This window comes from Podarcis raffonei, chromosome 11 (genome assembly GCF_027172205.1).
Source record: "Podarcis raffonei isolate rPodRaf1 chromosome 11, rPodRaf1.pri, whole genome shotgun sequence".
NCBI classification, from domain to species: domain Eukaryota; kingdom Metazoa; phylum Chordata; class Lepidosauria; order Squamata; family Lacertidae; genus Podarcis; species Podarcis raffonei.
The window spans coordinates 976767-1003782 of record NC_070612.1 but is presented as its reverse complement, the minus strand read 5'-3'; the positions used below and the strand labels follow the sequence as shown (position 1 = coordinate 1003782).

Sequence of the window (27016 nt, the reverse complement as noted above, 5' to 3'; positions counted from 1 at the left end):
TTGCTGAATTACCTGAAAGCTGAGCTTACGTTTTACACTGCTGTAAACCAGGGGAGTGCAGACCCTGCGGCCCTGTTTGCCAGTTTGGTCCCCAGGATTAATTTAAGGTGCTCACGCTAGTGTTTAAAGCCCTGAATGACTTAGGTGCCAAATATCTGAAAGGTGGCCTCCATCCCTACAAACCTTCTCAGGTGTTAAGTGCAGCAAAGGGAGTTCTCATGGTAGTTCCAGCACCCTCAAAAGTGCAACGGATGGTGACCTGGGAACAGGCTTTCTCTGTGGCAGCTGCTCAGTTGTGAATTCTCTCCTCACAGTAGTGCATCTAGAATCTGTCATACAGCTTTTTCCATATGCCAAAGAAACCTCTTTATGCTCCCTTTTGACACTTAAGATATTTTTGTGGGACTCACCACTCCAGTTTTGTTTAGTTGATACTGTGCTGCTTTTGCTTGGAATTGCTTTAATTGCTTACTTTCCCAAAAGATATCCAGTTATTTACATGGATGCAACTGATCAATCCCACGTACATTTCCTGTTAAAAACCTTTGAAGATGCTATTTCGAGGCTGAACTTCGGGGGGGGGGGTATTTTTGACAGGAAAATAACACTGAAGAGTGAACTTCAGTGCAAGACACTGTCCCTGGAAGGCTGCACTTGCTATTTCTTTCTTTTTTTAATGTCTGGGTAAAGGTCAAGGGACCCCTGACCATTAGGTCCAGTCATGGCCAACTCTGGGGTTGCGGCGCTCATCTTGCTTTACTGGCCGAGGGAGCCGGCGTACAGCTTCTGGGTCATGTGGCCAGCATGACTAAGCCGCTTCTGGCGAACCAGAGCAGCACATGGAAACGCCGTTTACCTTCCCGCCGGAGCGGTACCTATTTATCTACTTGCACTTGACTTGCTTTTGAACTGCTAGGTGGGCAGGAGCAGGAGCCGAGCAACGGGAGCTCAGCCTGTCACGGGGATTTGAACCGCCGACCTTCTGATCGGCAAGTCCTAGGCTCTGTGGTTTAACCCACTGCGCCACCCGCGTCCCTTTAATGTCTGGGAGAAACCATCAAGTGGTAAATATGTAACTGTGTCGTCTAATCTAATGTCAGCATTTGTTTGTCTTTAAAGGTGCTACAGGACCCTTTACTTTAGTTAACAATGACCTCAATCTCCACTACCAGCCCAACCTGCACTTTCTACTTTCATCCAATGCCAGGCAAAACACTCTGCTTCCCTCTTTTCCTTCCTTTCCCTCCTTCAGAAGAGGGGCTTCCATTTTGGCAGTCTTGTGATTTTTTTGGCCATTTCTCTATATCGGAAAGCCAAGGACACCCTAACTCTGAAAACTTGTAAGCCGGACTGCCGTTAAAACCCAGCACGCACCCCACTGGTTCCTTAAAAATCGCCCTCTGCAAATTCACCCCAAACCCCGATTGCTGAAAGCAGGACTGCGTCTTACTGGCTCCAGGATGCGATGGAACTTGCCCATCCGCTCCACCACCCAGGCTTCCTGCTGAGGCACAAAGAGGATCACCGTGTTCATAGGGAGGCTGGAGGACCATCTCTGCGGCACTCTGGCCAGCCACACCGTGGGCACCGGCCGCCTGCTGCTCTGCAAAGACATTGGGGGGAAAGTCTGAGAGTGTGCAGAGAGAAGACTCCACCAGCTGTTGGGGGAAAACACCAAGGAGCACACAGGGAAGCAGACAGAGGTATGTCCATGTGCCCACCCCAAAGCTTCAGGCAAGTTTGGGCACAATTGCTTTTAATACCGTGTTTTAATGCTGCAACCCCCCCTGGGAGCTTAGGGTGAAAGGCGGGTAATATTCCTGCCTTTCTATCCCACCTTTTTCTCCAAGGGGCTCAAGGTGGCATATACTTCGCCTCCCGTTTAATAACCACTTCAACCCTGTGTGGTAGGCTAGGCTGAGAGGAAGCGGCCGAGCCCCAAGGTCACCCCCAGAGGTCTTAATGGCCGAGTGAGGGTGATGGGAACCTTTGCCAGGCCACAGTCTGACACTAATCGCTACATCCCTGAACAAACAACAAAAAGCGGGTTTAGAAAAGCAACACCGGCCGAGACCCTTCCCCTAAGGCCTACCACCTTCTTAGCCCCCCTGGCCACTGCTCTATGACTCCCTCGAGGAGACCAAGGGGGCACCGAGTTGGGGGAGGGATAAGGAATCTCCACCTTTGCCCCCGCCGGCTGCCCCACTCCCACCGGCTCCAGAGAAGGAGTCCCCCAGCCCCGCCTGCCCCAGCCCACCCCCCGCCGCCTGCGGCCTTTCCTAAACCTCTCCTCCAAGGCCTCTCCTGTGTGCTTTTATTGGAGACCCTGAGGATCCTCCAGCCCAACTCCAGTGAACAGATCAGGCTTCCTCAACCTCAGCCCGCCAGATGTTTTGGGACTACAATGCCCATCATTCCTAGCTAACAGGACCAGTGGTCAGGGATGATGGGAGTTGTAGTCCCAAAACATCTGGAGGGCCAAGTTTGCCTAGGCCTGTTTGAAAAGCACCCAGGATTAATTCAGCAAGCAATTTGCACAGAAGCAAGACGCCGTTAGTTATGCCATATACAAAACAGACCCCACCATCCAGCCCCCGCCCGCCAACTCCCATCACCCCTAGCTAACAGGACCAGTGGTCAGGGATGATGGGAATTGTAGTCTCAAAACATCTGGAGGGCCGAAGGTTGAGGAAGCCTGGAATAGATCCATGGAGATCCCAGAGGCGAAGACTATGTTTCGAAACAGAGGCATAAAATGAAGGGAATGAAACTCCAGCCCCCCCCCCCCGCCAGGGCTTCAGGGGCCCCTGGAGGGAGGGCAGGGTCTCTGCCCCGAGGAAGCAGCAGAGGCAGGAGCAGCGGCGCCCCCTTTCCCGGGCTCCCCCACCCCTTCCTTCCCTCGCCCACCTCCCGGAGGAGCAGCCCCCGCGCGACCCCCCGCGCCGCCCGCAGCGCCAGCATCGCCCTCGCCGCGCCGCCTCGCTCGCTCTGCCTCGCTCTGCGCACGCGCCGCCGCCGCCGCCGGAAGCCGGTCCGGCCCCGAAAGCCTTCCGCCCGGACCAAGAAAGAGGGGCGGACCACGCGCAGCGCCGGCTCCCGGGCGACTCCGGCGGCACCTGGCGCGGGGAGACGGGGAGACGGGGACCTCGGCGCGGCCTCCTCTGGCTCGGGAGAGGCGTCTTGGCCGGGGAGGGAGAAACGGGGCGAGGAGGGGCGCCGGCCTGCGCCGCCTCCGCCCCCCGTCCCTCGCTCTCGCCCCGCAGATGCGAACGGGAACCGGACGTGGATTCCCTCGCTGCGCGGGGAGGAGAAAGGGCCGGCCGCGCGGGAGCGAAGCAGTTCACCTGCGGAACTGCCTGCCACGGGAGGCCGGGCACTTTCACGGAGTTGGCGGGCGGGGGCTGGATGGTGGGGTCTGTTTTGTATATGGCATAACTAACGGCGTCTGGCTTCTGTGCAAATCGCTTGCTGAATTAATCCTGGGTGCTTTTCAAACAGGCCTAGGCAAACTCGGCCCGCCAGATGTTTTGGGACTACAACTCGCATCATCCCTGACCACTGGTCCTGTGAGCTAGGGATGATGGGAGTTGTAGTCCCAAAAACATCTGGAGGGCCAAGTTTGCCTAGGCCTGTTTGAAGTTTGCCTGGCTGGTTTCTGTCATGGCTCTTGCAAATGAATCTGTCAAGAGCTTATGGCCCCAAACGCTGCTCTATGCTCTTTGAAGCAGCTTAGACCGGGGTAGGCAACCGAAGGCCCAGGGGCCGGATCCGGCCCAATCGCCTTCTAAGTCCGGCCCACGGACGCTCTGGGAATCAGCGTGTTTTTACATGAGTAGAATGTGTCATTTTGTTTAAAATGCATCTCTGGGGCATTATTTGTGGGGCCTGCCCTGGTGTTTTTAATGTGTGCTTTTATTTAAAATGCATCTCTGGGTTATTTGTGGGGCACAGGCATTCATTCATTCCCCCCCCAAAAAAAATATAGTCCGGCCCCTCAAAAGGTCTGCGGGACTGGCCCCCTGCTGAAAAAGTTTGCTGATCCCTGGCCTATGCTTTGTTTCCTGTGAAAGCCCATTAATCAGCCCAACTGTCCTTATCAGCTTTGTTCTAGCCAAGGAATGTAAAAGAGAAAGGGCCTCTGTTAGAACAGGCGTGAAGGAGTTTGTCTCCTGTGTCTAGAAAAGAGGTCTCGAGGTCAGGCTGATCTAATTACAGTGGTACCTTGGGTTACATACGCTTCAGGTTACAGACTCCAGAAATAGTGCTTCAGGTTAAGAACTTTGCTTCAGGATAAGAACAGAAATCGGGCTCTGGCGGCGAGGCGGCAGCAGGAGGCCCCATTAGCTAAAGTGGTGCTTCAGGTTAAGAACAGTTTCAGGTTAAGAACAGACCTCTGGAACGAATTAAGTACTTAACCTGAGGTACCACTGTACAGTCATACCTCGGGTTGCGAACGCTGCGGGTTGCGTGTTTTCGGGTTACAGACGGTGCCGAACCTGTAAGTACCGGAACAAGTAACTTCCAGGTTCCTGCGCTTTGCATATGCGCAGAAGCACTGAATCACGGCATGCACAGACACAGCGCTGCAGGTTGTGAACGTGCCTCCCGCACGGATCACGTTCGCAACCGGAGGTTCCACTGTACAGCCAGGGAGGGAGGAGGAAAGGGGGGGGGAGAGGCTTATAAAGAAAGGAAAACTTTTTCTCAGTGGGAAATTTCCACTCCTTTGTTTGGATGTGCTTGCCCTCTTTGCTCAGCTGAATAAAGGTGTGCTCATTGGATCTCCCTGTCTCTATTATTGATTCTCTGTCCAAGACAGCTCAGGTCCGAATAGGGGACCCAACAAGATCCCCAGGCCCCTCTTCACCCCCTCCCTCCTGCCTCAGCCCCCCACCTCTGGCCAACAAGCCCGACCCACTTGGCTCGACAGGCTCTGGAGGAACCGGCCGTTTCCATTCGGGTTCTGCAGATCCCTTTTTAAGTGGTTCCCCCTTTGATGTCCTCTGGTGTTTTACAAGGGGACATTATGCAATTATTTTTATCTACTTATAAACGAACCTATTGCTCCATCCTGTCACGGCTTAAAATTGGCCACTGTTTCTTTAACGCTTAAAAAGTTGGGTCAGCATGAGTCAGCGGCCTGCACCGGGTTGTATATATAGAGTGAGAAATGTTAGTTTGTGTTGTTGGGTTAGTTGGTTGGTTAGTGAGAGCTGGTAGTGTTGAGGTGTGCATAGTTGGTCAGTCGCTTTTGCAGAAAGACTTTTAAGAATAAAAGCAGAAAGTACTCTGCAAGTATACTCTTCTCGTGGACTCTTTTATGCCGACAAGGGTCCGAGGACCAGGCTGAGGCAACAAAGGGAGGTCAGAACCCTTTCTTTTTTTTACAAACCCTGACACCTCCATCTGCTGTACTGGGGGCTGTTCCATGAAGTTCGTTGCACACAAGACCCACTGAAATTCATGGACTGAGTGAAAGTCATGTCCAGCGACTAAATGAGGTCTGCTCTGGAGCAAAACTTAAGCGGAACATCACCTGTTGTGTAACACAGTGTGGGTGATGATTTTGAAACATGCTGCTTTGGTAGGATTTTGTCCTGAGGAGTGTTTGCTGGAAATAAAATTACAGAATAGTATAGTTGGAAGGGATCCCGGGGGTCATCTAGTCCAACCCCCTGCAGTGCAGGAATCGCAACTAAGACATCCCCGACAGATGACCATCCGACCTCTCCTTAGAAACTTCCAAGGAAAGAGAGTCCACCTTCCCTTAATGGTACGTCAAGGCCATTTGTAAACCGAATCTCCTTTTGTTCGTTTCTCTTAATTAGAAGACATTTGAAGGCAGCCCTGTATCGGGAAGTTTTTAATGTATGATGTTTTATCATGTTTTTATATGTGTTGAAAGCTGCCCAGAGTGGCTGGGGCAACCCAGCTAGATGAGCAGGGTATAAATAAATAAAAAATATTATTTAAAATGTTGAACACCACGGAACCTCGGTGTCTCCCTTGTTAAGAGTTCCCCATTAATTGTGGCAGCAAGGCCATCTTCTAACCTGTTTTTAAAAAAGGTAAAGGACCCCTGACAGTTGTTGTGGGGGGGATCATACACCATGCACAGAAAGCCAGGCTGAAGTCAAAGGAAGTTACTACTGCTCCCTCAGGCCTGAAAACAAGGAATTTCAGCCAAAGGAGGGAAAAAGAACTGTTTTTAGTTCTCTGTTGGGAATCACCTAGAGTGGCTGGGGATACCCAGCCAGATGGGCAGGGTATGAATATTATTATTATTATTACCTCTGATGGAAACTGTAATCCAGCAACATTTGAAGGGGACCAAATTGGCTCTCCTTGCTCTCAGCTGATTATTACACACAAAAGCAGCTGTGTAAAGAAACGCCTGAGCAGTTGAGGACTGTTTCCCCACTAGTCAGGGTCCTTTGGCTACTCTACTAGTGTGACAGCCACAAAGGGCCTTGGCAACATCTAGCTCCCGCAGTCACATTCCTGCCAAAAAGGGTTTTGGTGCAATGGCAAAAGGTCCCCAAAGAGGAGTCCTTAGGTAGGGAGTTTGAAAGCCAGGGCAAAATGACAAAGACCACCTTCTCCTGCATTGATGCATTTCAAAGGCGATTATACTCACTGTAATGTGTGGGATGCCATTGAAATGTATTTGGAGATTGCAACTGGCCCAGAATGCAGTAGTCAGGCAAGAGTTCTAAAATGCAATAGGCTGAAGTTCTGTTTTTTACATTTAAAGCTCTAATGGTCTGGCACCAGGATATTTGAAGGACCATCTCCTATTCAACACCATATACGTATGCACTGAAGCGATCTTTGGAGACCCTGTTCTGGGTCTTCCATGCAGTAGGCTGCTGTGTGGGACACAGCCTTCTCAGCAGTGGCACCTACATTGGGCAGGACCGGCGAGGGCAGAGCCGAGCTTGTGGCGAGGGTAAAAGCCCTTCTTGCAAAGGAGAGCTGTTCCTTTCTACATGATTTTGTGGCTTCGTGATCTTTTGAGGACGAGGAGGGCAAATGCAGAGAGGGAGAGGCAGCCATGGCTAATAGCTAGGATAGCTAGATGGGCCTCCTTGGACAGAGGCAGTCTACCTCTGAATACCAGTTACAAACAAGCAGGGGAAGGCCTTTGGCTGCTTGTGGGGCTTCTCAGAAGCAGCAGTTGGTGGTTGATGATGAAGACTGACCAGTGCAGGAAACGGGAAGCTGCAATCCAGCAGGGCTGCTCTAAGGCTCCAACAGAAAACGCGTGAAAGAGACCCTTTCTCCTGGCGCAGATGGGAAGAACAGCCCTACAAGAGTCATCCTGGGCAAGTTCCATTCAGGGGCAACTGCTGAGATTACTCTGAAGACAACAGGCCAGTGCCTGACTGACGCCCAGGCTCCGGGCCGCTCTTTGGGGTCTTCTGAGGAGGGTCCTCTTGACGTTAAACGGAGGCCGGAGAGTATTGCAAGCACAAAATGAAGACACACTCACATTTCCAAACACACATTTATAGAATTTTCTTTTTTAAAAAAAGAGAGAGAGAGAAAGTATCTGGTACAGTCCTTTCTATCTTTTTTCTTCTTCAATATAAATATTTTCAAGTGTCTACAATGGTTGCCCCTCTCCTCTCCTCCTTCCTGTTTCGTCACGGGAGCAGGACGTGGGAGGAGACGCAACGCAGGGGCAGTTCGGAGGGCGAGGCGAAGTTCCCCTCTCCTCCTCCTGCTCCTCAAAGACCAAAATCCTTCACAGAAGCAAGGCTTCCTTTCTCCTTTGTGAAATGGTGCAAATCGCCCCTGCGCCACCCCCCTCCCACCCCCCTGGCAGGGGCCTCAAGGTGATTGCAAAGGCAGCATTTTTGACCCCCAGCCCACCCCCAAGAACCCCCTAACAAAAAACCCCAATACAGCGAAACCGCCATGCAGGAGTCCCAAAACAACTTCAACTCGGCTCCTCTACACCCCACCCACCCATGGCAACGTCGTCAAGTTTGGCACCGTGTACGTCTTCAACCTGAGGTGGGCATGGAATGGGCAGGGAGGTGGTCTTGGCTCAAGACACAGAGACACAGCAGCGAGCGACACTCACTGTCTCCCACCCTCAAAACACAGCTTCTCCCAAGACGCCCCTCCTGCGTTCTGCCTCTTGGAAACCCCCCAGGCGGACCAGGCGTTGTGATGCCAGGAGCCGGGCCCTTTCGCCGTCTCCTGCCTGCGCCAAGCCCTCGGCCAGCTGGGCAAGATCCGGGGGCTGCCGAGTCTCGTGCATCGGGCAAAAGGCAGGAGAGAGCAGGGGTGGGCTGATGCCCTAGAGAAAGGGCAGGGAGCCTGGCCCCCAGGAGGAAGGAATCCCGGAACGCAAAGGAAGCCCCGTGGGGTGCAAAGGACGGCTTGCTCTCCCCCCCCCCCCACGCACAGGTGCTCTTCGCACGTTCAAATGCAAAGCTGGGAGGTCTCACCGTCCCCAGCACATCCGTGACTCCATCCTCTGCTTGCCAATGCGAGCCATTTCCGCTCAGGTGGCGGCCCGTGAAGCAGATGGAGGCCTCTGCCTGGATGGTCAAGGCTGCTTCTTCAGTCTTCCTTCCCTCCTGCCCCCTCATGACCCTTTCAGTGCTTCATACTTCCAACACACACACACACACATATATATGTCTCACCACGCCCTCCACTCTGATGGCCCCAAATCTTAATGTCAGAGCCCCAGCCCCTCTTTGTCTCTGCCCACCCCACCCCTGTTTCAATGCCACCCTGCCCCTCCTTCGGCCGGGCCCCTTCCTTCGGTTCCTCCTGCCCCCACCCCCGCCAAACCGCACAGGGCACCGCAACTAGAGCTTAGAAGCACTGCATTTGAGATCCAGGCTGGGCGCAGGCCTCTCTCTCGAGGCAGACAAAAAAACTATGAGCCCAGTTCATCTTTCACACTCAGGACCCTTCCTCTTCCTTCTTCATCTGCCAAAGCCCTGTTGGCTCCAGGTGGGGTTCTCCCCACGTCCATCCGTCCTCCCTCAGGCTCGGGGGGAGTAGCAGGGGTTGCGCGGGAGTTCGGTGAAGGACTTCAGTTCGTAGGGGATCCCCGAATCAATCTCAATCGACTTGCGGGAAAAGAGCAGGCGGATGTTGTCGTGCAGGTAAATCTTCCCCGACTTGGAGCTGTGGAACCTGGGAAGCAGAGGAGGCACGTTTCAGAGGTTAGGAATCTGGAGCACCATAAGGAGAGCCTGCAGCTGAATCAGGCCAGGGGCCCATCTAGTCCGGCATCACCAGATTCCTCAAGGAGAAACCCATAAGCAGAATCTGAGCACAAAAACAACTCTCTCCTCCTGAGATTTCCAGCAACTGGCATTCAGAAGCACGGCTGCCTCCAGCTGTGGAGGCAGAGCAGAGCCATCCTGGCTTGTAGGCATCCAAAGCCCTCTCCCCTATGAATCTAAAGGGGGGGCAGTCTGCTTAGCTTGAGGAACAAAGGCACTATAGCCCCAAGTGGGGTAAGACGTTGGCAGGGAGCGGAGGAGAGCCTACAGAGCTGATTTAGGAAGATGGCATTCGATCCATTCGAGTGGACTGGCTTTGATGGGGCAGTGGGGGGAGGAGGCCTGGAGGAGAAGGGCCAGATCCAGCACTTAAAGGTGCTTGGGCCCAGCCTGGATGGTGTGCTAAGCTTCGACCTGCTGGGGCAAACCATCTTCACCTGAAAGGGGAGGCAGAGGAGAGGTCACTTGGCTCCCACATTAAGTATCCCTACACAAAAGACATGACAGAATGAGGATCTCCAATGAGGCGACATGTGGGAAGATTCAGGCCAGATTCAAGAAAGAATTTCTTCATGCAGTGCAGAGTTAAGCTGTGGAACTCCCTCCCACAGGAAGCAGCGATGGCCACCAACTTGGATAGCCTTAAAAGAGGACTGGAATGGCTACTTCGCCTCGTTGGATGCAGGCAGTGATGCTTCCGAATTCCAGTTTCTGGAAATCTCTTGTGCTCGAATCCTGCTTGCCGTTTCCCCATTAGGGCCACTGTGAGAACAGGAGCCTGGGCTAGAGGAGCCTTGTCACTCTTCTTAAAGTGGCCATACCTATTTGAAATACATTTCCTTGTGATCTTTTAAGGAAAATGGGGCACAAAAATGTCACTGCCCAAGACAGCTTTTCCCCTAGAGCAGGGGTCAGCAAACTAAGGCCCACAGGCTGGATCAGGCCCACCTGGGTCGTAAATCCAGCCCGCGCCCCAAAGCCGGAACCTGCCGCAAAGCTGAGCTTCCTAGCGATGGTGAGGGGAGGAAGAGGCCAGGCGGCGGCGGCTTTGCCACTCAATTGCCACACCTGATTTACCTCGGCATAGCACAGGGACGTCTCTGCCAATCAAACACAGTGCCTGGTTTACTTCAGCGGCGTTTGATTGGCAGAGATTGGCTCCTCCCGCCTTGCCACCTCCGGAAGTCCGCTTTCCCTTCCCTGCCAGCTTCCACCTGCACTGCCAGGAGACGCCGCGGATCAGAGCGTAGCTGCACCCTGCCCTGCCGCTGGATGCATGGACACTAAGAGCCCTAAAGATGTGCTTACTCGCAAGTAAGCCACAATCGTTTCAAGGCCACTTGTTCAGCGCCTGAAGAACCGCTCAAGCCCACCGAGATGAAATGCGCTACGGATCGCGCCCCTGGGAAGGTAAGCACAGCAGCTGGCCCCCCCCACCTCTTCTTCCAGCTCCCCCCATGCTGGTTCTCCAGCCCACCACAAGGTCTGAGGGACAGTGGACCGGCCCGCGGCTAAAAAATAATGCTGACCCCTGCCCTAGAGAATGCCAGGATCAGGCACCATTTGACTGCCATGCCTGGGGTGGCGGGAGGGGGGTGAGGAGCAGCCTCCCCACCTCCAAGGCAACTGGGGGAAACAGCCCCATGGAAATATGGAGGTGGCAGCAGCCCCAGATAAAGCCAGGACTCCAAAAACACTCACATTGCATTTGTATTATATTTTGCGTAGGACTTTCAGAAATCACCTTAAACCTTCCAGTTGGGATTCCTGCACTGCTGGGGGTTGGTCTGGATGACCCTCGGGGTCCCCCTCAACGCTACGCTTCTGGGATTCTATGCTTGGGCCCAGAAGCAAAAGCCCTAAGCAGGTCTTGTGTTGGGCGTGTAAATAGATAGTCCTGCCAGGACAGGACTAGGGTAGCCCAGGAAGGGCCCAGGGACCCCAGACGGCCAGCCCCACGGCCAGCTCTTCCTCACCTCAGGTGCATCAGGTAGCAGAGGACCTTCCTGGGCACCTCGCTCTGGGCTGGGCTGGGGCCTTGCTCCACCTCCTCGCCAACGGGAACCAGGAAGATGCGATGGCGCAGGAAGGTGAGGTGGTTGGCAGGCATGTCGTGGAAGTCGTAGGTCACCAGGAACATCTTCACCACCGTCTTGTTGGGGTTGAATAAGGTCTGCAAGAGGGGAGGCCGTCACGGAGGCGGGGGAGAGCGGCTGCCCCACGGAGGGGGGCATTGCAAGGGGTCTCTGGGCTCCCCACCCCCAAACCTTAGGCCAGCGCGGCCCCCACACCTCCCTGCTCCCCCTCTCTTCACATGCACAGCTCAGGAGCCAGGCTGCCCACCTGCCCGCCTCCTCAACTCACCACTTGGATGGTGCCCGTTTTGGGGATGCTGTAGCCCTTCTTCCCCAAGGATTCCAAATCAATGACTCCCTGGAGCAGAGAGAGAAGGTTAGGGGCTCAGGGGGGTTCAGAGGGCGGTGGGAGGGGCAGAGAAGGGGCACCTGGGTTAGGGCAGTGGAATAACGCTCACTTTGCAGACTGGGAAGCCACAAGTCCTGGGGGGGGGGGTGCTGTGGGCGATGGAAAGGGCAGTTCCGCTGGGCAGCAGCCAGGGCAGAGCATTTCGTGGCCACTTGAGCCACAGGAGAAACGCTGGACTAGCTAAGACCTTTCCATAGACAGATGATAGATTTCTTAGTTTGCAAAAACACATGCGTTGTCTCTTTATTCAAGTTGTGTTTTCTACAGATCAGTTTCATTTGTTGCAAGACATTAGTGCTGCATATAGTGTTAGGTTAGGAAGAAGAGGAGAGAGGGGAATAGTATTTGGGGCGGGGTCAGGTGGCAATGCTTCTATTCTACGTAGTGTAGGTGTGAGGTTTGTGTCAGCATCACTTGTGTGGGTCTCCTTACTATTCGCTTGTTGTATTTCCTTGGTGGTGAGAGAGGTTGGGGGTGGCCAAGGGGGTGGGTGGTTGTCTTTGGTTGGCTGAGATGGTCTTTGTTTTCATGTGTGAGTGGGGTGGGTGTGTTTAGATCAGGTTGGCCATATTGATTTGTATGCCGTTGGTGGATTTTTGTCATTGTCTTGTTGGGCTGTGTGTGTGATAAAGGGGAGCCATACCGGGGTGAAGGCGTCTTCTTCTGTTTGTTCCCGTGTCAGATTCAGTTTATTGGTTAATTTTTCTAATAAGGCTGTTTCCCATACTATTTGGTACCATTGGTCCATGTTTCCTCCTGACAGGTCTCTCCAGTGTCTGGTTATGATGCTTCTGGCTGCTGGGAGTAGGTAGGTTATAAGTTCTTTGTGATGTGAGTGGCCATTATTGTCTTGGAAGATGTTTAGTAGGGCCAATTCTGGGGTGGTGTCTAATATTTGCTTAGTTATTTTACACATTTCTTGTATGGCTGTTGTCCAGAATAGTTGGATTTTGGGACACTCCCACCAAATGTGGAGGTATGTGCCTGTGGAAGTGCACCCTTTCCAGCACTTTGGTGAGGTTCCTGGGCGTATTAGCGCTAGTTTTCTTGGTGTTAGGTACCACCTGTAGGTGATTTTCAGAGTGAGTTCTTTCCTTTTTGTTGATATGAATTTGAAGGCGGGGGTTAGACCACATTCTGGTCCATTGAGTGGGGTTAATCTCATAGCCTATGTCATCCTCCCATTGTTTTTTGATTGTGTCTAGGGAGTTTGTGGGATTTTGGAGTAGTATTTTGAATACTGCGGATGCCATCCGTTTGCCGTGTCCCTTTGTTGTTAGGAGGAGGTTTTCGAAGGTTGTCAGGGGCCTAGTTGCTGCTGATTTTACTACTGGATTGTTTAAGAGGGCATGTAATCAGTGACGTGTTAGCCCCTAATTTGTCTTGTATTTCTTATGTCAAAGTGGGTTTGTTATTTTTGTAGAAGTCTGCTAGACGGCATAAGCCTTTGCCTTGCCAGGTTTTTATCTGGAGCTTTTGTGCTGCATGAAGGAATAATGGGTGGTAAGCCAGGGGAATGAGTGGCGGTGGGGATGCGGACAGTTTGCCTGCTTCTTCCTTCCATGCTTTAAGCGTGGTCTGTGTGAACCTGCTTAGTGTTGTGGGGATTTCCCTTAGATTGTTTTGGGAAATGTGTTTTGTTTTTTCTATTTCGACGATTTGAAATGTTAACATGATAAAAATAAAAAATCTAATAACAATTTAAACAAAAAAAAATAGAATGTATGGGGTTTATCCCAGCCAGGTTCACTCATGACCAACCTGGGGCGGCCAATGCCACCCCATTGCCCCAGTGGGTCTGTCCACTGCAGTCAGCCCCTGCCATGCCACCAGCCCCCCCTTCCCAAAGCCTGCTCCCCCCCACCCCAGGGCGCCTACCAGGAAGGGCGAGGGGGCGCTGTGCTCCGCTATGTCGAAATAGGTGACTTCCACAGGGAGGGTGGCATGCTGCGGGCAGTAGGAGCCGCTGGCCCCGATCTCCGCCGTGAAGCCCTCGATCCGGCCGGCCGGCGGGAAGCGCCCCTTCAGGATGGACTCCTGCGCAGGGAGGAAAGAGGGTGGGTGGGCCAGCCAGGCAGCAGGGGAAGGGAATGGGCTCCCTCCCCCCACACAAAGGGGCCTCCAAACTCATCTCCAACCCCCCTTTTGTCCTGCAACTCAGCCATGCGGGCAAAGGGCTCTTTAACCCTTCCCTCCCCAGTGCAAACAGCAAGAGCAGCTCAGGCACTTGCATCATCATCATCATCATGGTACCCCAACCACCTGGCTGGATTGCACAGCTGCTCTTGACAGCATCCACACTGGAGGCCAGAAAAGGGTGCCCAGGAGCCCTTTGCCATCACAGTGGGCAAAAGGAGCCATGTCATGCTGAAACCTCTTTACACGGGGGGGGGGGGCGGACATGTCCTGGGTGGCCCTCTGTCCTGGAGGCTTCAGTTGAGATTCATGGATTGAAGGGGGTTGGACTACACGACCCTCGGGTCCTTCCCAACTCTATGAGTCTCTGTTTCCCTGTCCAGAGTGCCCTTTACCCAGGACTCAGCTCTCCCAGGGCCACATAGAGGGCGGAGGCAACACCCGCTGCCCCTCCAGCCCCACCCCCCGGGGCAGACGGAGCCGGTCTCCCCATGGAAGAGGCACCTCCCCACCCTCCTCAGTCCCGGGCGCCCGAGAGGAAGCGCTCCCTCGCACCCAGAGCCTCCCAGCCTCCGTTACCTCAAAGTTCCCCAGCAGAGCGCGGCTGGTGGAGGTGGTGGCCCAGGGGGTGGCGCTGGGGGGCCGGCAGCCCGCTGGGCTCCTGGGCAGGCTGCTGCGGAGATGTCTCCTGTTGGGGCAGAAGGTCGGGGGGTCAGTTTGAGCAGAGGCCCCCCACGCCCTGCCCACCCCGGAGACCTGCCAGAGCAAAGCTCCCAGGCAGCATCTCCAGAGAGCTGGGGGGGGCGACCCCTCCCTCTGCCAGGGAGACAGCCAAGGGCACGAGGGCAAGGCTGCCAGCCAGGGCACCCAAGCAGGGAAGGCCCAAGAGCCACCCCCACCAGTCCAGCAACTCTGGGCAGTCACCTGGGGGGGTCACTGACTGTGGGAGGGGCCGAAAGGGAACGCGGGGGGGGGCACTTACTGTTTGAGGCGCAGCCCAGCCTTCAGCTGGCAGCTGGCAGACCCGCTGGTGGCCGAGCCCTGGGGGGTTGGGGTGGGGGGCGAGGAGACATAAAGGGGGAAGCGGGAGTTTAGAGTCGGGACCCCCAAACGCAGCGAAGGAGACTCGTGGTCCGACTGCAAAGCATTGGCATCTTAAGCACATTGGACTCGTGCAGTAACAGCTCCGCCTCTGCAGGCCAGCAGGTTGGAATTCCACAGGTTAAGCTGCAAGCAGGGCAGAGAGCTTGAAGGCTCTTTTTGTGCCCGGAAACCCCTACTGGGCTGGGGGCAGGGGGTGCAGCACTGGCTCCTGAAGGCTAGAGGTGCTCACGCAGCGGCAACTGGAGAAGACGCGTCTTTGCGTCTCCCCAGGAGCCTTGGGGCTGAACCCCCATGGAAGACGCGGTCGCACCGAACTCTCGAAAAGCGCTTCCCACAAAGCGACCGTCATCTGGGCTCCACAAGACCCGCCATGCAGGCAGCCAGCCCAGGAACTGCATGCGCACGCGCATTCCCCCACACGGACAGGCCCCAGAGGCGAGGGGTCCGAGCCACCTGCACCCTCTATTCCAGATGCCTGCCTGGGACCCCCGCCTGCCCACCAAGCCCCAAAGGACCCCCGTCAGTGGGGTTCCGTTCCCCCCACCCCGCAGCAACAGCTCAGCCTTCCTGCCTGGTCTTCTCTCGGGGGGAGAAGCCCCTGCAGTGACTTCCTGGAAGCGTCCCACGAGAGGGTCCTCTGGAGCCGGTGTGCCTGGAGGAGGTGGGCACTCGTGGGCAGGAGAGGGGAGCCAAGCCTGGGGGTGGGCAGATGCCAAGGAGAGACCCAGCGGCCAGGTGGGAGGCAGGATGCCCGCCTGCTGACAGCTGGGCTCTTCCAGAGAGAGGCCGGCAGGTCACATGCTCAGTGACCAGGCAGTGACCTCCCTGGCACAGAGAGGGGGAAAGGGCAGGGGCCAGCAGCTCTCCTCCGGGGGCCGAGGCATCACAAGGCATCCCTCGTGCCAAAGGGCTTCACGCCCCATGGCACAACCCTCGGCTCAGAGCTCAGCCTTGACATGCTGGAGGGAGATGGAGAGAGCTTTCGTCTGAGCCCCTGCAGGCGGCCCTTTCTTCCTTCCACACATCTGGGTGTGGGGGTCTCCTCTCCTGCAGAGCTTCGCCACCACAGCCCCCCACCCCCGTCACCCTGCCCTCCTCAGCAGGGGCCCCACAACCCCCACAATGGCCTCCCCAACCCCTCGAGCAAGGAAGGAGCCCCCAAGACAGGCTGGCAGGTTAAAGGAAGCCTGTCTTAGTCCAGGCCAGCCTTTCTCCACCTGTGGGTCCCCAGATGTTGTTGAACTACAGTTCCCATCACCCCTAGCTAGCAAGGCCAGAGCTCAGGGATGATGGGAGTTGTAGTCCAACAACATCTGGGGACCCACAGCTTGAGAACCGCTGCTCTAGGCTTTTGGGGTGAAACAGGGCTCTCTCTCCCTTCCCTCTGGCCTCACATGGGCAGACACTTGACCGGCAAGGCCAAACGCACTTTTACCAAAGGCTGCAGATACAAGACGCATCAGGACCAGCATTCACATTTCTAGGTACCCACCGACGTCTCCAGTCTTCGAACTCAGGAATAGCAGGCAAGGGCCAGAGAAAATCCTTTGCAGAGACTGAGAGACGACCAAACGAGGCTCTGCTCCTCCCTGGGAGACAAACTAGTGCCTGCAACATTTCCCTGGCGACATTTTGTAGGTCTCAATCTTTTTACTCTAGTCTATCCTGGATTTAACTTTTCGCATGCTTCACATCACGGTTGCAAATCTCCCCAGCGATCCTTTCATTGTTCTATCTTTTCCGTAAACCACTTTGGGGTTCCTTCCTACGACCGAGTGGCGTATAAAATAAATACAGTCATACCTTGGTTCACGAAGGCCTTGCGACTCAAATGTTTTGGCTCCCGAACGCTGCAAATCCAGAAGTGAGTGTTCCGGTTTGCGAACGTTCTTTGGAACCCGAACGTCTGACGCAAATTCCACGGCTTCCGATTGGCTGCAGGAAGCTCCTGCAGCCAATCGGAAGCCGTGCCTTGGTTTTCAAATGTTTTCGGAAGTCGGACGGACTTCTGGAACGGATTCCGTCCGAGAACCAAGGTACGACTGTATATAAAATATATGAAACAAATAATAAATAATACTACAGAAGCTTGGTCCTTTTCCAAAATGCTGCAACCTTCCTCCCCCGACCCCCACAAAGGGGGGAGCTCACCCCCCCAGCCCCCCCCCCCAGCAAAGCAAAGCTAAATCTCACCTTGGCCACCGGCAGCAGGTGGTTCCAGAAAGGGGCGCCCTTGGCGTCGGTGCTGCGACAGGAGGCTGGCACAGGGGGGCAGGGTGGGGCCCGCTTCTTCTTCTTCCGGGCAGGGGGGCGCCCCTCGTCCTCGGAGGCCCCTGCCTCAGCCGCCCCCTCTGCCGAGGAGGGCAGCAACTTCCGCTTCGCCGGGCAGCAGCCGGCCCCTCCGCCAAGGAGCCCGCAGCCGGGGTGTGGAGTCTTTTCGGCAGAGCCCAGCCCGTTGGCATCCGAGCCTCGAGATGCCGGCGGAGTGCCAGGATCTAGGTGTCCTCCAGGTGCAGCAAGGGCCGCATCCCCCAGCTGGGGCTGATGTGCAAGGTTGTGCAAGCCAGGGCCCAGGAGGCGGTTGGGGCTGGAGGGCCCCTGGTCCCTGGGGCCCCCATTCTCCTCCTGCCCCCCGGCGGGGCCAGGGTCCGGCGAGGCGGGGGCGCAGCCTCTCTTCGCCGTGTGCAAAGTGTCGCAAGGGGTGTGCGGGGCCTGCGCTCGTGCCCTGGGGGGGCTGCTCTCGGGGCGGTGCTCCACCACCCGCAGGCCGCTGTGGGAGAAGTGCTGGGCGGCACCCCCCAGGGAGAGCTCGTCCACCAGCAGCCCATCCTCAATGTCGTCGTCCCCCTCCTCCCAGCGGCCCCTCTTGGCGTCCCACTCGGCCCCCTCCGGCCCCCGCTGGGGCTCCGGGCAGGGGCGCTTGATGGGCTGCCTCCCGGGGGCCCTCTGTTCCGGAGGTGGGGAGCAGCCGGCCGGCGGGGAGAAGATGGAGACCTGGTAGACCTTCTGGCAGGCGAGCTCCGGGGGGCCGCAACCCATCAGGACCCCGCGGTGGCGGCGCCAGGGGAGGGGCCCTTCCTCCTCCTCCTCTTCCTCCTGCTCCTCCTCCCGGCTGGTGCCTGCACTGCGCTCCTGGGGGAGGGCCGACTCTGCATTGATGTGCCGCATGGGGTGCGGTGGGGCAGGGAAGGGTGCTAAAGTGCCGCGGGGCGTTCGGGAGCCTGGAGAAAGCCCCTGCTATGAAGTGTGCTTCATGGCTGCATCTGGAACGAGAAGAGAAGGCGAGTGAGGGGCAGGGGGGGGAAAGGCTCATGAACTCATGTACAGCCTCAAGAAAGTGGAGAGATATTGCCAGGATGCTTATCAATTCTGTGTCCCTGGACACTGGTCATGCTGGCTAGGAATGATGGGAGTTGTAGTCCAACAACGTCTGGAGGACCCACAGGTTGAGAACCACAGGTGTAGAGGCAAAGGCTTGTCACGTTGGGAAGGAAAACTCCAGGAGAAGGAAAACTCTGGTCCTCAATGTCCACTGCTTTGCAGGATGTCTTTGGAAGAAGATTAGGCTAAGTAGGAAACCCACCACAAATCCAGAGCGGAGCCCCTAAGATCAGGGGTCATGCGCAGACGCGATTTCCGGGGCCACGAAAGTGAGTCCCTGCTCCGCGCTGCGCTGGTTTAGTGCAGCACGCGGGGACTCGCCGAGCGGGTGGCTCAGTTTGGGGGTGTCTCGTGGGCCATTTAAACAACCCCCGTGGGCCGCTTGTGGCTCATGGGCTACAGGTTGCCGCCCCCTGCCCTAAGATGGTTGGATGGCGCCTTGTAGGTCTCCTTCCAGCAACTCCTGCATCCAAGCTAGTGCCAAACATCTTGCTCTGCTTTCCTTTGGGCGAAGCCAAGAGAGGGGGTCTTGTTGTCTGGGCAGCCCAGAACCTCCTTCCACGCTGCCCAGGCTTGCCCCCCAGGGAGGTCACTTTGGTGCTGCAACGCAGCAGTTTGGCTTCACCCCATTGTCTCTCGAGACAGACAGATCCCAACAACAAAATAGCAAGAGCAGCCAATCCACACATACACCCCCGCCCCGTTCCGCCGAGTCTGGCATCAGCCTCCAATTAGGAGAGGTACTAGTACGACTCATGCAACACGTTGGCAACTAATATACACACAGTAATTACCAAAATAATTATACATTCTTTATCAATCTTCTGAGAAAAATACAAAACCTTATGCAAAGCCACATAACCTAACCTAAGATGAACTTGTAATGTCTGATTTCAATGGATGCTTAACTCAGTCTTTTGTTTCCTTTATCTTTTTAGGTAAGTTCATGAAGATAGCAACAAAAGGTAAGTTTGGTGTTGTTCACAATACCGAGAGATGCTAGTGAAGTTGTAGGTGGATGCTAATGAAGTTGTAGATGACAGGGTGCCGGCGTTTTGCACCTGTTTAGCCCTGGCAGTCCAAGTAATCAAGAGGCCGCTGTTTGCCCCCGATGGGGCCCTTTTACTGGGGCTTGCCCGGAAAACTACCTTGGGAGTATTTTTCTAAGAAGCTTGATAAAGAATGTATAATTATTTTGGTAATTATTGTGTGTATATTAGTCGCCAACATGTTGCATGAGTCGTACTACTTCCGCAGGACATGTGATGCTGTCTCCTCCTCCGGCCCTTGCCAAACCTGACCAAGTAGAGACAAACTCTCCAGCTCTCCAGCTCAGGAGCAGTTTGGCAAAGGGACACGGCAGCAAAGTCCTGAACCCCCTGCTGCAGCCCACTAGCCCAAGTGCCCCATGGGGGGGCAAGCCTGCCTCATAGCAGCCGGGCACTCACCCCTCTGCAAAGGGTCCCTCGTCCTCCCCCTGGGCGCCCTGGGCTCCCCCTCCAGCAGCAGGCGGTGGCTGGCGTAGCCGGCAGGCGAGATCTTCCACCCTGGCACTCCCCAGAAGCGGCGTGGCTGCCTGGGAATGGCTCCCACCATCACGCGCTGCGGCGCGAGTTCTGCCTCCCGGCCTCCTCAAAGTCCTCGCGGGCAAACAGGGCAACTCGGCAGCAGCAGCAGCAGCAGTGGGGCTGCGGAGAAACAAACACAGAATCATCATCATCATTAATCATTTCATTTCTATACTGCTTTATATTTTGAAGGTGGGGCGAACCAAAGTGGTTTACAACACATTAAAACATCCAGTAAAACGGAAAAAGAAGGAATTTTTTATCACCTGTGGTGGGAATGTAAGAAAGTGAAAAACTTCTGGGAAATGATATAAAATGAGATGAAAACGATGTTGAAATATACATTTATTACAAAACCAGAAGCATTTTTTACTTGGCATTGTAGGGCAGGATGTTAACAGACAGGAATGTAAGTTGTTTTTATGCACAGTAACGGCAGCAAGACTACTATTGGCACAAAAATGGAAGCAAGAAGAATTACCAACGAAAGAATAATGGCAAATGAAATTAATGGACTATGCAGAATTAGATAAATTAACAGGAAGGATTCGAAACCTGCGGGACCAGAGATTCTTAGAAGATTGGAGTAAATAGTTGAACTATTTGGAAAGCAATTGTAATAAAACAGATTACGGTAGTAGGACTGCAAGAAGTTCTCTAAGCAGGATTATATGAAATATTGCAAGGAAGACTATGAAGAGAATTATTAATGATAATTAAAAGTAATAGAGAAATTAAGGAATGCAGAATAAGTGATAAAGAATGGAAAATCTCCAGAGGTTGTTGACAGAAGTCTAAAATATTGTATAAGACAAGAAGTTATATTAAATGACTGTTGGAAATGATATGTTAAAAAATTAATTAAAATGTGTGTGTGTGTGTGTGTGTGTATATATATATATATATATATATATATATATATAGCACCCACTAAAACAATCCAGAAGAAAACAAATTCAAACTTCAAGGAAATTATTTCAGACGCTTCTCTAAGGGACATTTTGCTTCCCCCTATTTATTTACCTACTTAATTGACAGAGCTGCCCCACAGCAGAAGGACTCCAGGAAGCCAGAGGGTCAGACTAAGACCGCTCCTTCGTGAAGTTCACGGGGTGACCTGGAGTCGGTCGCAGCCTCTTCACCTACCTTGCAGGGACGTTGTAGAGATTAGCTGAGGAGGGGGTGAACCATGGACCCTTTGTAGAAAAAGGTGGGTCATATGTGCAACCAATAAGCTCTTTTGCTGACCTGCCTAAGAAAGCTGGAGAGGCCAGCCAGGTGGAGATGTCAGTCGCAAGCCGGGCACCCAGGGATCTCCACATGGTTGCAACTGGACCTGCACCAGGTGCAAAACACGCCTGCTGCCTGGGGAATTTCTAGCGCTGCTTAGGACCGTAACCTTGTCTCTTCTAGGGGGCCAGGGTGGCTGCCCCTGCTGCCCCCCAGGTGCTGTTGAATGACACCTCCCACCCCCTGCCACTGGCTGGTTGCTGCGGTGCGTGGAGGGGCCAGGGGTCCCCAGTCCCTGCTCAGTGGGAAGCTCAACAGAGACTTGCCCTGCAAGGAGGCATCATGCTGCAACCGCAGGCTGTTCTCTCGCTCACTCACCAAACTCTCGCTCACATGGCCCTTAACTGTAAAACATATGATGATCTCTGCCAACAATTTCTAGACCATCTATGTATTCCAACATGGAAACCAGAGACGGAGGTCATGCGCTTCTTATTACAGGGGAGAGACCAGGAGCTCACCAAGACAGTAGCTAAGGTCCTCTATTTGATTTTCTGTTGCCGAAGTACGCTGCAGGATCCTGCCCTTGCTGGAAACCCACAGAGATGAGGCGGATTGCTTGCCTCTTTTGCCCTTTGGCGGGTCACTGTGCCGTTGGGGTGGCGACGAGATTGCACTGGCCCATCTATTTTAAATGTATTCTGAATGTTCTTATGTGATGCCAAGAAAGGTTACTTGACTTGCTAACTCACCAGTTCCACAGGACCTTTCAAACGAAGAGCGGCAATGGCAGCAGGGGCCTTCTCCCATGGCACTCCGCCAGCGGCAGAGACCCCAGAAGCCCTCGATTCTGGCAGAGCACCTTCTTCAAGACCTGGGAAAAGCACACAGAGGACCAGGTGAGATGTGGCCCCTCAAAGGGCACAAAAATAATGCTTAATTATGTAATCATCAAATTCTCTCAAGTACCAAATAATATTTATTAGTTAAGGTGGGAGACACATGGCTTGCCAGTACATTGGTCCCTTGGTTCTCAAGCTTAATCTGTTCCAGAAGTCTGTTCCAAAACCAACACATTCCAAAACCAAGGTGCTCTTTTCCATAGAAAGTAATGCAAAATGGATTAATCCGTTTCAGAGTTTTAAAAACAACCCCCAAAACAGCAATTTACCATGAATTTTACTTTCTAACAAGACCACTAATCCATAAAATGAAAGCAATAAACCATGTACAGTCATACCTCAGGTTACAGATGCTTCAGGTTGCATTTTTTCAGGTTACGGACGCTCTGAAACCCGGAAATACCAGAACAGGTTACTTCCGGGTTTTGGAGGTCGCGCATGCGCAGAAGCGCTGAATTGCAACCCGCTGTGGGTTGCGAACGCTGTGGGTTGTGAACGTGCATCCCGCATGGATCACGTTCGCAACCCGAGCGTCCACTGCACTGCAGTCACACAATCAATCAATCAGTAGCTGAACTGGGTTCCACACAGTCACAAAAACAAAACGAAAAGAGTCACAAAAACGTAAAATAGTAAAAACAGACAGACCTCAGCGTAACACTCAAAATGGAAGTGTGGAACTCAAATTGGAAGTGTAACATTCAAAACGGAGCATGTTCGGCTTCCGAAAAAAGTTTGCAAACTTACTTCCTGGTTTGCAGTGTTTGGGTTCCAAGTTGTTTGAGTACCAAGGTGTTTGAGAACCAAGGTACCCCTGTAGTACATGTGAGAAGGATATTGGGGTCTTAGTGGAACATGAGTCCACAGTGTGATGCAGCAGCAAAAAGAGCTAATACTATTCTAGGCTGCATCAACAGAAGTCTAGAGTCCTGACCAAGGGAAGTTATCGGGCCGTTCTATTCTGCCTTGGTCAGACCACACCTGGAATACTGTGTCCAGTTCTGGGCACCACAATTTAGGAAGGATATTGAGAAGCTGGGAGGTGTGCAGGGGAGGGGGAGCAACCAAGATGATCAAGGGGTCTAGAAGCCAAGCCTGATGAGGAACAGTTGAAAGGGCCGGGCATCTTTATCCTGGAAAAGAGGAGACTGAGAGGAGCCAGCCAGCAGGCCCAGGTGCATCCCACAAGCCAGGCCACTGGCTGAGCCAAACCTGCTCTCCCTGCAAGCAAGGGCCAAGCAGGAGATAGAGGGAGAAAGCGGGGGCAGAGGGAAAGCAGGAGGCCTAGCGCCCCAAGGAGGAGCAAGTGGAAAAAGAATCTGTGCAGTTCCGGGGGCTTGTGCAACACTTGGCAATAAGAGGGTGAGAGATGCTGAGGCCACTTTCCCTGGCTCTGCTTTCCTTGGACGGCAGGTTCAGGTGCTGCCTGTCCCTCCTGTGGCATCTGTCCTCCCAGCAGCCCTTTCTCCACCCCATCATCCAGCCTGGACACTGAGGTCCAGCTCCGAGGGCCTTCTGGCAGTTCCCTCCCTGCGAGAAGTGAGATTACAGGGAACTAGGCAGAGGGCCTTCTCGGTGGTGGCGCCCGCCCTGTGGAACGCCCTCCCACCAGATGTCAAGGCAATAAACATCTATTTTACTTTTAAAAGACACCTGAAGGCAGCTCTGTTTAGGGAAGTTTTTAATGTCTGACGCAGCATTGTTTTTAATATTCGGTTGGAAGCTGCCCAGAGTGGCTGGGGAAACCCAGCCAGATGGGCAGGGTAGAAATAATAAACTATTATTATTATTCTGGGCAAAATGAAGCAGCAGGCTGAGGCGGCATCCCTTGAAGTATCTGAACTGGAAGAGCCGTGCCGGCCTCATGAGAGAAAGGAAGGAGGAACTGGTGGGACTCCTTGCCTCAAGATGAAGCAGGCAGACCTGAAGAGGAGGAGGAGGAGGAGGAGAAGGAGAGAACCAGGACTATAGACGCCCCCAGGTTCCTCTGGCTGAGCAAGGTTGGGTCAGAGTCCCGTGGGCAAGAGGCAGCGGTGGGGCCCTGCCACCCACAATTCCCATCCCCCCCACTGCATTTGGCATGGGGGGAGAGGGGGCAGAAGAGGCCCAGGGCCTCTGGGCTTGGCAGACCTCTCCTGGAGCCTCCTGCAAGCTCCAAATAGGGGCAGTGAGGCAGGAGAGAGGCTGCTGCCGCCGGCTCAGCGAGAACTGAATCCTTTCACAGGAGCCGAGGAGGATGCTGGAGTCCCAAGGAAGAATGCGAGGCAGGGAGCAGAAAGAAGCCCAGGGCCCCAAACCAAGCAAGGGGACAGCGCTTTGGTTTCCCAACGTTTTGGAAGTCGAATGGACTTCTAGAATGGATTCTCTTCTATTTCCAAGGTCCAGCTGTATTTAACGGGGGTTGGAATTAAAGCACAAAACCAGAGATCGGGAGGGAGCAGGTGCATGGGCAGGAAATGCCCCCAAAGGCCAGCGCTGGAGCCACACGGGGCAAAACCAAAGCAAAAGGAAGCGTCACAGGTGCAGAGCCCACGAGGGGGGTCCAGAAGCGCCCCCCTTCCTCATGCCTCTCTGGGCTGTAAGTCCCCAGGCAGAATCCGGGAGACCCCAGCCCTGCTCCCCTGCGCGTGGGAGAGGCCATGCCATTCATCTCAAGGGACCGCAGGCAGGCGCTCCAATTCAGCCTTTGCCAACCAGTTGCCGCCAGACGGGTTGGACTAGATGATCCTCAGGGTCCCTTCCAACTCTAGAAAAATCTTGATTCTATGTTTTGGATCATGGGATTGGTAGACCAGACCATCGGCAGGGCGCCAAGTTGGCAAAGGCTGAATCCGACAGACCCCTGCCACAGGGGTGGGGCTGCCCCCCGTCCTGATCATCCCCCAGCTCCCCCCACAGATCCACCCGCACATCTAGTCAGTGCTAGAGGGCTCGAGCAAGCGAGCCAAGCCGCATCCCGAGGGGAAGGCAGCCCTCAGCCACTTTGAGGCAGGAAGTTCCTTCTGAAGCAAGTCTTTACCTTTCTCTTCCTGCAGAGGCACCCAGAGACTCCCCAAGAGCCGGAGAGGGAGGCCTCTGCCCACGTTGGCACAAGTGCCAGGCGGGTTAAGACCCAAAGTTGTGGGTTATGCAAAGGGAGTTCTCAGGGTCTGGCTCTGCTTGCTGCCCCCCTCCCAATTCACCTCCCCTGGACAGACACCCCCTCCCCATTCAGTCAGCTGTCACCATGGTGGTGGCTGAGCCAGCCAATGGGAGCACAGTATGTAAATCAGCCAAGAAAGCCAAACAACAAAAGGGGGGCAGGGGGCATTGGAGGGGGGCAGGGGGGGTCTCCTGCCAGCGCCTTCCTCCAGCCCCGCTGCCCCCGGAGACGCCACTGGGACAAGCCCTAACAGCCAATGCCAGGGTGCCAACAGGGAACAACTGACTGCTCTACCCCTCCTTCCTCTCTGAGGAGCTCAGGCTGGCATTCCTGGTCGTCATTTAATCCGCACAACACCCCTGTGAGGACGCCAGGCTGAGAGGCAGGGCGACTGGCGCCCAAGGTCACCCAGGGAGCTGCAGGGCCGGGTGGGGATTCAAGGCCTGGACTCTGCGGCCAACGCTCTAACCACTAGACCGCAGGGTCTCTTCAAGCAGCCAGGGGGACTCACAGCCAGGCCTGGAAGCCCTCTCCCCTCTCCCTACTTCCTGGGTCAACAAGACAGGTCTTTCCCCTTCCCCAGCTACGGCTGGGGGGAATACAGAATGGTAGAGTTGGAAGGGACCCCTAAGGGCCATCCAGTCCAACCCCCCGAAAAGCAGGAGCCACAGCTAAAGAGTCCCTGGCAGATGCCGTTCCGTTCCCCCCAGCTGCAGCACCCATTTCAGTCACACCTAAGCAAAGCTTGTTCTCTGTCCCTTTCTCTCTCTGTCACACACAGGGCAGAGACGCAGTTCCCCTGGCTGCTCCTGACAGATAAGACCCAAGGGGCAGCCCCAGGAACAGCTCTGGGTCGCTTCCCCGCCCCACAGCCATGCCCTTCTCTGCCACCCATGTTGGCACACAGAGAGGTGCCCATACAGCCTCCCTCCGCTGCCCAGGCTCCTATAATATGGAAGGTGTCTTATTACTTGCCAGTCGATGCTGCATTTTATGGGCAAAGGGCTTGACAGACTCAGCCCTGTGAGCTTCCACAACAGCCCTGCAAGGTAGACTGCTGCTGCTGCTGCTGCTGCTGCTATTCCCACGTTGCAGGTGAGGAAGAGAAATGGTGAGAGGAGAATCTGAACTCGCTCCAAGCCCATCCCTCCAGCCCTTGATCCAGGACACCCACACACCCGGGCGAGCTCCAGGAAAGGACAGCGCCAGGCTAAGAACCAGCTGGTGTCAAGCCTGGGCAAACTTACCCCAGGAAATGGAGGCGAGGGAGTTGGCGAGGGGGGAGCAGGTGCCAGCGAGGCAGCAGGGAGGGGCCCAGGATGGCTCTGCAAGGCCTGGGGGAGGCTCACTGACGCAGGGAACCTGAAGTTTCCCTAACAGCTCAAACAACACAAAATGTGTAATGCACAACTCGGTTTGCAATTGGCATGTAAAGAAACCAAGTGCTACTCGGGGCGTTTCTACAAAGTGAAAGGAAAGTTGTGGATATTTTTCTTGGTTTTTGCTCAATCTATACTGACAAAGGGACCAGCCAGGGTGAGAGGCGAAGGCAGCCACAGGCCCCAGCCCACAGGACACTCTGCATTTTCATTTTTATCCTTTGGCAGCGACCAAATTGGGGTGGGGGACCACAAACACCGAGAATAATACTTTGGCAAACAAAGAATCAGTTTATATTATTTTAAATTCCCACTTTGAAATTCCCACTCAGCCGCAAAACTCACTTGGCGGCTACTGTATTGTCTCTTGGATGGATTTACTTCACAGTAAATTTACTTCTGCTGCAAAGATAGGATGGGTGGGGACAATATAGAT

At 54.4% G+C, this 27016-nt stretch overlaps 3 protein-coding genes across 6 annotated transcripts in view; all 3 read right to left on the bottom strand.

Annotated features, from left to right (window-relative positions):
• STOML2 (stomatin like 2) overlaps positions 1–27016 on the bottom strand; it is a 253111-nt gene that overhangs the window by 6246 nt on the left and 219849 nt on the right. The window contains exons 2-3 of one of the 2 annotated variants that reach the window (XM_053408523.1): positions 2908–2962; positions 1451–1603 (exon numbers count right to left, since the gene is read on the bottom strand). In XM_053408523.1, the coding sequence (XP_053264498.1) occupies positions 1451–1603; positions 2908–2961 (207 nt within the window). In that variant the 5' untranslated portion in view covers position 2962. Of the gene's footprint in view, positions 1–1450; positions 1604–2907; positions 2994–27016 lie in introns of those variants that run through there. The other variant, XM_053408522.1, reaches the window with a different exon arrangement.
• The window catches only part of PIGO (phosphatidylinositol glycan anchor biosynthesis class O), a 110852-nt gene that overhangs the window by 27878 nt on the left and 55958 nt on the right, over positions 1–27016 (bottom strand). The window lies entirely within an intron of this gene.
• ATOSB (atos homolog B) overlaps positions 7494–27016 on the bottom strand; it is a 31821-nt gene continuing 12298 nt past the window's right edge. For 2 of the 3 annotated variants that reach the window (XM_053408520.1, XM_053408519.1), the window contains exons 2-10: positions 21910–22031; positions 19808–20047; positions 17172–18241; positions 14857–14915; positions 14454–14562; positions 13617–13775; positions 11619–11687; positions 11231–11427; positions 7494–9162 (exon numbers count right to left, since the gene is read on the bottom strand). In XM_053408520.1, coding sequence (XP_053264495.1) covers positions 9009–9162; positions 11231–11427; positions 11619–11687; positions 13617–13775; positions 14454–14562; positions 14857–14915; positions 17172–18146 — 1722 coding nt within the window. In that variant the 5' untranslated portion in view covers positions 18147–18241; positions 19808–20047; positions 21910–22031 and the 3' untranslated portion in view covers positions 7494–9008. The remainder of the gene's footprint in view (positions 9163–11230; positions 11428–11618; positions 11688–13616; positions 13776–14453; positions 14563–14856; positions 14916–17171; positions 18242–19807; positions 20048–21909; positions 22032–27016) is intronic. The other variant, XM_053408521.1, reaches the window with a different exon arrangement.